Source organism: Lacerta agilis, chromosome 11 (genome assembly GCF_009819535.1).
Source record: "Lacerta agilis isolate rLacAgi1 chromosome 11, rLacAgi1.pri, whole genome shotgun sequence".
NCBI lineage: Eukaryota > Metazoa > Chordata > Lepidosauria > Squamata > Lacertidae > Lacerta > Lacerta agilis.
The window spans coordinates 46,929,031-46,940,033 of NC_046322.1; the positions used below are offsets into that span (position 1 = coordinate 46,929,031).

The 11,003-nt window shown below is 44.3% G+C and overlaps 1 protein-coding gene across 4 annotated transcripts in view; it reads right to left on the minus strand.

Annotated features, from left to right (window-relative positions):
- ZNF608 (zinc finger protein 608) overlaps window positions 1–10,012 on the minus strand; it is a 120,834-nt gene extending 110,822 nt beyond the window's left edge. For 2 of the 4 annotated variants that reach the window (XM_033164613.1, XM_033164616.1), the window contains exons 1-2: window positions 7,495–7,535; window positions 5,615–6,650 (exon numbers count right to left, since the gene is read on the minus strand). In XM_033164613.1, coding sequence (XP_033020504.1) covers window positions 5,615–6,490 — 876 coding nt within the window. In that variant the 5' untranslated portion in view covers window positions 6,491–6,650; window positions 7,495–7,535. Of the gene's footprint in view, window positions 1–5,614; window positions 6,876–7,494; window positions 7,536–9,868 lie in introns of those variants that run through there. The other 2 variants (XM_033164615.1, XM_033164614.1) reach the window with 2 other exon arrangements.
- Between the last annotated feature and the right edge of the window lie 991 nt (window positions 10,013–11,003).

The following is an 11,003-nucleotide window of genomic DNA, read 5'->3' on the forward strand; positions in this document are numbered from 1 at the left end:
CAGCCTACTCAAGAGATAATGCCATTTATCTCAAGGCAGCACAAGACCAGTCATTAGCTTCAATAACAGACCTCAAACAAAGACAGGAAGATGTTTTTTTTCCCAAGGTGCACAGTCTGCAGCCAAGAATCCTATTGCCTAACAGTTCAGAAATTCAGCTTTTGTCTTTCAAATGATTTTCTGCACCTAAATGCAACAATTTCAGTTAACTTTCTTAAAGAGTCTGTTTCCTGGAAATTTCAGTGAACAGCTTTTATCATGTATGCCATTAGGTAATTGGTAATAACCTACTAAAATTATCCTTTGGGAATGTTTTCCCCTCCTGCCCTCCCCTGTTTCCCTTTTTTTCCTCTCTCTTGCCTGGGGGTGGGGAATGGACGGAATAATTCAAGCACTTGCTAAATAATGAGATATTTGAAAATCTGGCCCTTGTTGGGCTCGCCTGCGGAAGCGGATTCCCTGTTCTCAATTCTTCTGCGACAAACTAAAACTAAGCTTTTTTTTAAAGTATAGAGGTTTGAAATATACGTATAGGCATACATTGTCCCAGGCTTTCTCGTATTCTAGAAATTCACTGCCTTTCTACAAAGTTACAGGTGAAAGTTTTAAATAAAAAAGGGGGGATGTTAGCAAATCTGTTTGTTCAAGTCATGTTTTTTTATAATGCAAACTGGGAACAGATGGTACATTGCGTGTTACTTGAAATCTGGTTATTGAACACCTCTGTGGTTACACAAGAGTTTTGCTTAGCACTTTTAAAATGCGTTTCATTTATTGGGCTATAAACTGCTTCTTCGCTCAAAAAAGTATTTATGTACTCCTAATTAAAGCACGCAAAACAAGCTGAACCTAAACACATCCTAAAATTCCTTTCATTTTTTTTTTTACTGGGCATTCATGAAGTTGTTTTTTTTAAAAAAAATGGCAAGATTAAGTGATGTCCTGTGTAAAATTTACATGCCCCCCCCACCCCAAGTGGTTCACAACAACCACATTCCTTTAGATGCTTCTCTTTATGCATGTCCCAGGACTGCTCTCCATTGTTTCAGTGTTACTTTAACCTTGCGGAGGAATTCAATACAGAATGAATCTGGCCTGAGAGGTCACTGGGTTCATACAGAAAGCTTTCCTCAGCCAAAGGCCACCACCTCTTCACCCAGACCCAAAAAAACGTCGTCACACTACTAGACAGCGCTATAGAGCATTAAGAACCCAGAGCAGCACTGATTATGAAGCCCCCAAGAGTTATCAATGTTTTCAACAGCTAAATCCCTTATGTAGCTTTCAAAACAGTTTGCTGTCCAGCAACAATGGACTTTGTTCCTTGATTACAACCAGTGACCTTTCTGCCCTTTGCTTCTCCCGGCAGTGAATAAATGGCCCAGGGACACGGGTGGCGCTGTGGTCTAAACCACAGAGCCTAGGGCTTGCCGATCAGAAGGTCGGCGGTTCGAATCCCCGCGACGGGGTGAGCTCCCGTTGCTCAGTCCCTGCTCCTGCCAACCTAGCAGTTCGAAAACTCGTCAAAGTGCAAGTAGATAAATAGGTACCGCTCCAGCAGGAAGGTAAACGGCGTTTTCATGCACTGCTCTGGTTCGCCAGAAGCGGCTTAGTTATGCTGGCCACATGACCCGGAAGCTGTACACCGGCTCCCTCGGCCAATAAGGCGAGATGAGCGCCACAACCCCAGAGTCGTCTGCGACTGGACCTAACGGCCAGGGGTCCCTTTACCTTTAAACAGCAGCATTAGCTAGCATATTAAAACACACACATCTTCATAAACCCATAGGCTAGTGTTTGCACATCACGTTAAACCTGCTGGTGTGCACAGAGCTTTGCTCATGGCTGCAATGCGCTTGGAGGTACCAACCTGGGCATTTGGGTTTGCCCCCCTAAAAAAACCAACTGCAAGCAGTAAGGAGAGACAAAACTTTGCCTACCGCTTGTGATTGCCTGGAGCAGAAACCTTGTGGTTCATTGCTCTAGGAGCGAGAGAGGAGGACTTTGGAGAACTGTACATCAGCTGGTTCAGATTGTACCATAGTTTAACGCTGACTGTGGTTTAATATGACGTGCGAACCAGGCAGTCAAATCAAAACATATTCTTAAGAAAAATGTGTCAAGTGTCCCATGACAGTACAGAAAATGCAAAAACCTGGCCACAATAATCAGCCACTAGCAACTGCATGTTAATAGGCTACGGGTGTGTTTTTTATACACACTCTATACCAGTTTTGGTAAACGTGCACAATGAACAATTATTGCACAAACAGCATATAAATCAAACTTGAAGTTCTTGCAGACTACTTAAAATTTTCACAGGGTAACAGCAGCAGAAACAGATAAACTATAATAGAAAGGGGCACTCGTGCTGATTAGCAATTTCTGTAACTTCCTACAGTTGGTATTCGGCAATGATGAAATGGGCCAGATTTTAACATTCCAAGCGTGACATGAGTATTTGGCCTACCTGTCACAACTAGACACTCAAACCTTTTCCATTGTTTTACTTATTTACACATGTCGGTGGTGTGTTAACCACCAAATGGGCTGAACAAATATGTAACCTCAGACATTTTTTAAATTCCAAGATACGTTGCTTCTACCCACACATCAAGGGAGTGGCATCTCTTAAGAGGAGAGAGGAATACACTCACTGGGTTCAGTTGAGCATGATTTTGCATGACTTTCTGCAGCACAGAAACAGAACGAGCAAAACCCCAAACAGACTCTTTAAGCAAAATGTTAAAATTAAATAGCAATTATGCCTCTTGGGAATCTGCTCTCGGCTTTCCACGTTGTGGCTGTTGCTTTTCAGAGAGCTAAGCGCCGTCACAGACGAGAAGACAAAAGGTTTTGAATATTCAGTTATTAATAAATTTGAGAACCTATTTAAAGGAGATGCCAGTTTAAGTGTGGAAATTGATTCAGCCACCCACTGCTGGAAAATCCATGCCAAGTCCAAGAGGGAAGCTATTTGTGTGCTGGTCACGTATCTACTACATCTTTGGGCAGAGGAAAGATTCGATTTTAATTTCCCAAATATATCTTCTTTTCCTCAGCGAGGACTACGCTTGGTTATCTTTTTTAAAAGAGAGAGAGAGAGAGAGAAAGGGGGGGAAAGAAAACAGCACCACAAAGTGCCACATCCTTCTGCAGAAAGGTTTCACATTCAGACACATAATATTTGATTGAAAGGAATTTCTCCCCGAAGTAAAAAACCTGAGGGACGCTTTAGACAGTAAGCCAACACACCAGTGTGACAGACAATGGGCAGCACTGCAGGTCTCTAACAAGTGAAGTCATTAAAGTCAGTTTGAGCCAACAGCAGTGGGTGTTACTGGTAATTCAAACTCCACCAATTCTATAAAGGCAAGTGCTGAAATGAGAAGTGCTCCTTTGGAAGGAAAAAGAAAAAAAAAAGCTCCTCCAGACAGGTTTGTTCCTAGTTTACACATTACCTCATTTACATTACACTGGCTGAAATGTACTTTGCTTGTATATGAATTCATTCCTCATATAATTTCCTGTGTGACTGGAATGAAAAGGAACACACACACAAGGGGGGTGGGGGTGGGAAGGAGGGAGAAAACCACACCACTGTCTAATCTCTTGTTGCCATGACAGCAGCCTTTGAGATACTGAAATGTTCAGATTGCCAGCTAAACAAAATTGTTGAATGTGAACATTTGGCTGGAAGATTAAAAGGCTAAGGAGGTTAGGAAAGGGCAGCACCTCCCACATTCCAGGCATCCACTGAATCCAATCAAATGGCTCTGACTCTTTAACCACAAGCATTGTGAAGACTGGATTAGGGCAATTTATCTAGATAGTTAAAGCAGATTAGAGAACTGCAATTTGAAGGCTATTGGCAACAAAAGCAAGTGCCTACTGTACTGAGTTAATAAAATAAAATAAAAAAAATCCCGAAGCCTGAGATTTTTAGGGCAGCTTTCAGAGCACAGCAGAAGCATTTCACTAACTCAGAACACAGGCTGCACTTTATACCTTAGGAAGTCAACCAATCTGGGTCTTTCTTGCTCACTCTCTCTCTCCCCCCCCCCAAAGTCCCCACACATCTGCAGCTAGGAAAGAATTACACAGAGACCATTCAGAGCCATGTTTTGCAAGCGAAGAAGGACACAACCAGAACTCAACACTCTAAATAAGAAAGAGAGAGAGAGAGAGAGAGAGAGAGAGAAGGCTGTGCAGATTACGTTGCAGGCAAATGGGATCTTGTCCAAGCTGTAATTTGCAAAAAAAAAAAATCAAACAGGCATTTGCTACAGCAAGATCATTTTGAGCATGTCTTAGGGGTGGGGGGGTGGGGGGAATGAACAAGCACAGGATTCGCTCGAGAAGTATGCGCCGCACCAGAGTCACAGACCTGGCCAACACAGCCAGTGCTCCTGAACACCTGCACACAACTTTCCTGCACTCCAACGCAGAAAGTTCTCCAGCTCTGAAACTTGAAATGGGAATAATGTCTGAATGATGATGTGCAATCATGTCTCCAGCTATTACCCAGCAGGGCTCTTTCTAGAGTGGGGAGCAGGGGTGGGTGGGGGGTGGGGAGGGGTTGTCTTTGTTTAAGCAACCTGTAGAATTAATTTGACTCTTAATTATAAGCCAACAATAGCTCCCTAGATGACAAAGGAACCTTCTGTCCTCTGGATGCAGAACAATCCTTGCTTACACCAAACGCTGCCCCAGTGAGCAATAACAATAGCCCAGAGAAACCAGTTCCCTCCACCTCCCCTTCACAACGCAAAAGCCATTTATCCTTCGCAGAGAACATCCTTCAGACTTCAGTGGGGAAGGAAGAAAAACACACACATTTTTCAACGACTCAACAAACAGGCAGCTCACATGAAGGAACTCCTTGAGAATGCAGATAAGAGAAGGAGACTGCTGGGCAGAGGACAACATGTTTCCTATATTTGGGAAAGAGGGTTTTGCACACATAGATCTGGGTACAGTGCGGGGCTCCCTCCCCCACTGCCCTCCTTCCAAACAGGTTATCCGCACACCGCATGCTTGCTGACAAAGCACTCCTTATGGTAGTTTCTGAATTATGTAGGGCTTCCTGGCTTCGGTAGGAGCAGCAGTGACTCTCCACCTTATTATTCCACCCCACTTTAAAAAAATAATAATACAAAACTCTTTGGGATTATTCTTCAAACCCATTGCATTATAAGATTCCAATATCTGCTCTGCATCCTTTGTTGCTCTTGTGGGGATAGAGATTTCTGGACACCTGGGGAGAAGGGACACCAACACTTTTTTGTTTCCTTTGAGTGTAGGATACAGGCAGTGAAGAACACACCAAAGATATACAATTGCAAACAGCACGATTAACAAACTCCGAAGCCAAAACTAATAAAAACCACAATGTATCGGTACTTTCCCCCGGAACAACAAACAACAACAACAACAACAACAACAAAAATACCCAAACCCAACCGCAAACAGGTTAAGATTTACTCCAGGGTGCAAAGAATTGGCTGGGGGAAACCGAGAAAGGAGTTTGAAATGTTATATATGCAAACAGCGCAAGAGTTGTGGGAAGTTTTCTCAAACAACAGGGAAGGGGCGGGGAAGCACATGCTCCTACCTTTTCTGTTTTCAGCTTCTTGATTCTCCTGTGGCTCTCCTCCTCCTCCTCCTCCTCTTCTTTCTTTACCAAGAGAGAGTTCCCCATTAACCCTGAATCTGGGGTGCTTTTGCTCGCATCCCCCACGGCGGAGGCGGCGCAGTTGAAAGGGCTGCTGCTCCCAACGCCACCTCCCTTGGTCCCAAAGCCATACAAGTGCCCAGGGGGAGGATGGCTCCCATTGCTGGCGTGTCCCTGCTGCAGGTCAACTTGCTTGTCCTTCCTGGATTTCCCTCCATCCTTATCCCGCTTGGAGCCTCTGCTGCCCTGGGCTTTACCTGGTTTCTCCTCTTTATTATTTTTCCCACAGGAGGAAATAGCATTGTTGTTGTTGCTGCTGCTGCTGCTGGTGTTGTTGTTATTGCCATTTGAGTTGCCGCTCACAATCTGACCCAGCGCTGAATTCATGCCAGCCGCCTCGCCTGAGCGCCCTTGGGCTTCCTGCCTCTTGCCAGCGCTGCTGATTTCAGGAATCCCATACAAGGCAGAAGAAGGCAGAGATTTACTAGCATCCTTCGAAGTTTTACTCCTTTTCACTTTCGACTTGCCCGTTTCTTTGTGTGAAGAATTCCCCTGCGGGGCGGGGGGCTGAACGGAAGCAAATTTTAGGCCATCAGCTAAGGCGGAGGTAGCGTTAACCCCACTAGAAGCGAGACCCCCACAATCCTTGGAACTCGAGGAATTATTCATCTCAAATTTCTGCCTGTCCTTCTCCAAATCAGCATCCAAATCGATTATTAAATTCCCAACCCCAATTTCCCAGTCATCACCACTGTCATAAGCGTCAACCGTGTTCGGATCCACACCTTTGCCAGCAGCGGAAGTGTTCAATGACATCCTGAAGATGAGACCTCTTGAGTAAAAATCAGACGAACTTTCCTTTGGAGATGAGGGGACATTCGTTTATCTCTGTGGGCCTTTTTAAAATGTAATTCTTCTCGCCTTCCTTCCCCAGGTATATCTGGGTATATACCCTGAAGTCCAGGTCCACCTTTTCCTGCGAGGAAGGGGAAAAGTCGGATATTTCTTGGCTGGGTGTTACCAGAATATAATAAAATTAAAAATATAGAAGCAAGGGAGACAGAAAGGACACTCCATATATTAATTTTTAAGAGGTCTGATAAACTGAAGCCTTTGATAATGAGCATCTTCCCTAGAGTTGCATCCCATCATCCAAGATCTATCTTTAAAACGCCATGTACCAAAAACAAAAACCACAGCAAAAAAAAACCATTTTAAATTGACAGATTTAAATCCACACAAAAAACCAAGCTGTGAATGTGATTCTGGATCACTTAGGCACACAGAGAGAGAGGGAGGGAGGGAGGGAGGGAGGGAGGGAGGGAAAGAGCAGCTTCCCCTCTCAAAATTAATTCCAAAATTTTTATTTTAAAACCAGCCTCCTTCAAGTTTTGTGACTTTTCTCTAGATTAGATTATCTTGTTTCTGTGAGGGAGGCGGGGACAGAGGAGGTTACTGACACACACAAAAAGAGCCAATGAAAGTGCATATTCATTTTAGCATATATATTTTTGTTTGTTTATCTGAGGGAAGGTGAATGCACCATTTCTATTTAAAATGCACAGAAGATAACATTTCTAAAAGTGGTCCTAATGTCGTCTTAGGTCACCTACAGCTCCATCTGTTAAATATAGTATTACTGACTGTACAGGAAACTGATTAAGACATACACTTTAAATGATCTACTTCCAAGGCGGCCTCTTAACCGCAAATGAGTGTGTGTTTGACACAGCTTAGCAAAAATTATTTTCAAAGGAATCTGCCCATTTCCAATGGCTGAGTGTCCAAATATTTACATACATATTACGTACATTGCTTACCTTTAATCCTTTATCATTTTTTTTTATTCAAAAAAAAAAAAAATTTAAGCCAGCAAATCAAAATTCTCTCCTCACTGGTCTCAGCAAAAAAAGTCAGCTCCCCCATTTCATTTTGCTGAAAAGAGTAAGTGATCAAGTAGAAGAAACCAAACCAACATTTCTGCCAGAGTAATCGTCGAGGAACATATTTCCACTTTGGCAATGAGGGGGAAAACAGAGGTCCTTTCCCCCCCCCTCGCGCACAAACACACACACACACACACAACTGCCACCACCTTTTCTTTGGAGATTTGGTTTTCCCCCTCCTTAAAATATTTGGTCGCTCACAACTTCCCAGGCTTGCAAGATAGCATTTCACATTCACATCAGAAGCCTCGAGCACCCCAGGAGGAAAAAAAGGAAAAAAAGAAAAATCATTTTCTCCCCTCCCTTGCTCGAGCAAAAAAAAAGCACCAAGATGATGTGATTGTAGCAAAAAATAAAAAATAAAAAGGTTGCAAAATGTTCTCCTGCAACTTCACATCCCGTCTTCAGTTCCAGATTCTGCAGCCATCCTGATCGGTAAGTAATGATCCCATGAAAGAAACCTACAGGCGTCCGGGTTGTTACAAGGCAGAATGTGCTAACATCGGGGAAAATTAGTGAAAGAGAGGGAGGGGGGCAAAGAGAGGACTGAAAATCTGGGCTGGATTCCGCCTGTTAGTCGGGAAGTGGCATTTCCCCCCCCCCCCTTCTCCCGTCCTGACAGATCTGACTTCTTGAACTAACTTGAGGGGGAAAGAGGGAGGGAGAGAGAGAGAGAGAGAAGGAAGGAAGGAAGGGGGGAGGGAAAGAAGAGGAAAAGGGAGGGAATGAAAGCAGAGCCTGATAAACCAGTTATCAGAAGATTTGGTGGGAGTGCAGATGCAAGCAAGGGAGCCTTTGCAAAAAAAAAAAGGAAGCAAAAATATTCCCACCATTTAAAGTTTAAGGGGGGTGGGGAATCGTATTGCAAATGCTTTTCAGGGTTTTGGTGTTTGCAGGAGTCATGTGGGGGGGCAGTTCAGTAATTAAGAGTCCAAAGATATAAAATGAGCGACCTTGTTTTTAGGACAGAGGGGGTTTTTTTCTCTTCCCCCCCCCTCTCTTTTTCAGAATCGTTCCAGCAAACCTTGGTTCATCTTTTTCATTTATTCCCCCCCCCCTCCTCGCCTTGGCTGGGTATTTTTAATTAGCTGGCGCTTGGAAAGCTAAAAGCTGTAATGAATTGCGGAGAGATTGGAAAGCGGAGCGTTGCATCGCGGGGAAATGTATGTTCGGGGAGGGGGGAGGGGTGGGGAGGGGGGGGAAGAGAGGCAGGCGAGAAAGAAAGAAGGAAGGAAGGAAAGAACGCAGCAGGCAGGAAGGAGGAGGGCGAGCAGGGAGAGCGGGGGATGGGCGAGGGAGAAGGAACCACCAACCACCTAAAAGGAGCGATTTTGTTACAGTTCAAGCTTTTCACATCACGTGAGGATCAAGGGCTCAATTGGTCGTCGTGAGAACAAAAAAGGGGGAAAAAAGAAAAAGAAGGGTGACAACCGTATCAAGAAAATACTGATCTGGTCTTTAAAAGGAAAGAAATGCGGTGGGGGGGGGAGGGGGGTTTGGAAATAAGGTCTATTTTTCTCTCCCTTCCAGGTACGAAGCCCGAAATGGTGCAAAGATGGTGAGGGGGTCCTTTGCACGGCCATCTATTTTATTTCATTGTAATAAAATGCCAGCACAACATCAAACCACTTTGCGGATCTCTATTGGGCCATGGCAGTTTTGGGGGTTGCATTTTTATTTACAGTATTTGTTTTGTTTTGTTTTTTTTACACGGGAGGAGGTGGGAAGAAGAGGCTTTTTTCTTTTTACTTGCTCACTGCGCCAAAAGCAGACGGGCTGCCCCGGTTTTAAGCATTGCAAACATTTGCTCCAATGTGACAGAAGGACATCTCCCCCCCGCCCACCCAAAAAAAAAAAGAGCTTGTTCTGTATTTTAACACAAGCTCTCCCCGATCTTCTTTCTTTTGGAGGGGAGAAGGTGTGAATAACAGGCAAGGTCCATTATTCTCCCTATTTGGTCAGTAACCCTCCCCCCCTCCAAGAAAAAAGGCAATATATTTAACGCGACCCCTCCCCTCCAGTGCACGTTAAGGATGATTTGTGCGACGCTTTCGGCGCTCTCCTAAATATTCCTCACCGTGATCGTGGATTATTATTTTTATTTCCATGCCCGAATACACCAGGTTGCACACATTTCTTTAACACTCACTCCCCTTTCATATGAATATATATAAATATATATAAATATATGTTTATATATATCCCCTCTAAAGTGCTATATAGAGAGACACCACGCAGCCGTACTTACGGTCTGTATTGAATCGAGTTGACCTTTTCCTTCTACAACTGCATTGAGTGTGTTTTTGTTGCAGCCGATTTTTATGTTGGGAGGAAAAAAACATTTAAAAAAAAAGAAGAAGAAGAGAGAGAGAGGCTACATTTCTTCAACAAGATTTATGGGTTTTTGGTTTTTTTGTTGTGTTTGTTGGAAGAAAACAGCACCAGATGTCATGGACCTTTAAAATAAAAGAGAATTTTTAAAACAAAATTTAAAATAAAAATTCCTGCAAAACACACAGCCCTCTCGCCATGCACACATGAGAGAGAGCACACTGCACAAACCAGCTTCAGCTGCAAATAGCGAGCAGCAGAAATCAGAACTGCAGAGAAGGCAGAGAGCGTGAAGCAAGCATAGACTCTGTACCTGAAAAGGGATTTTTCTTTGTTCCCAATGCCCTTTCCCATCCGTCCAATCAGAGGCCAGCTTTTATGAAACCGGGCTCTCTGATTGGACAGCTGCTCCTCTCGGCTGCCGGAGTGGGGGGGTGAGAAATGCACACACACACACACAGAAAAAGCCTTGTATTTTGCAATCGCCCGGCTGCGCTGGGGGCTCCAATAGGCAGCCTCCTGCTACAGCAAGATACAAATCATGTTTCCCATTTCAATTACGGCATTAGCCTATACATTTTATTTAAATTAAAGGAGCAGCAAAGCGGGTGAGGAGAAGCGCAAGCCGTGTCTCCTGCAGGGAAGCAAGAGGGAGACTCCTCCACTCATTTTGTGTGTGTGTGTGTGTGTGTGTGTGTGTGTGTGTGTGTGTTGTTGCTGCCGCCGCTGTTTGCAAAACCACAACTAATGGCTTCCCTATGTGTTGGTTTTTTTTTGCAAGGAGCCATTGAAAATCTCGTCTCGTTTCTCCAAATGGCCCCTCGCTGAATCTTTGCAACAACAAGGCGCTACCTGCGCATCTCCTTTTAATAATAATAAATAATAATAATACAGATGAGAAAGGCTTTTGAGAGCGACGCTTGCAAAAGGAGAGCAGAGACCCTGTCCCCTTCCCCCACCCGCATTCAGCCGAATCGCCCTTTCTCAGCCTCCCCCCGCCCTCCCCCCTCCTCCTCCTCCTCCTCCCCCCCCTCCCATATTTTATATTCTGC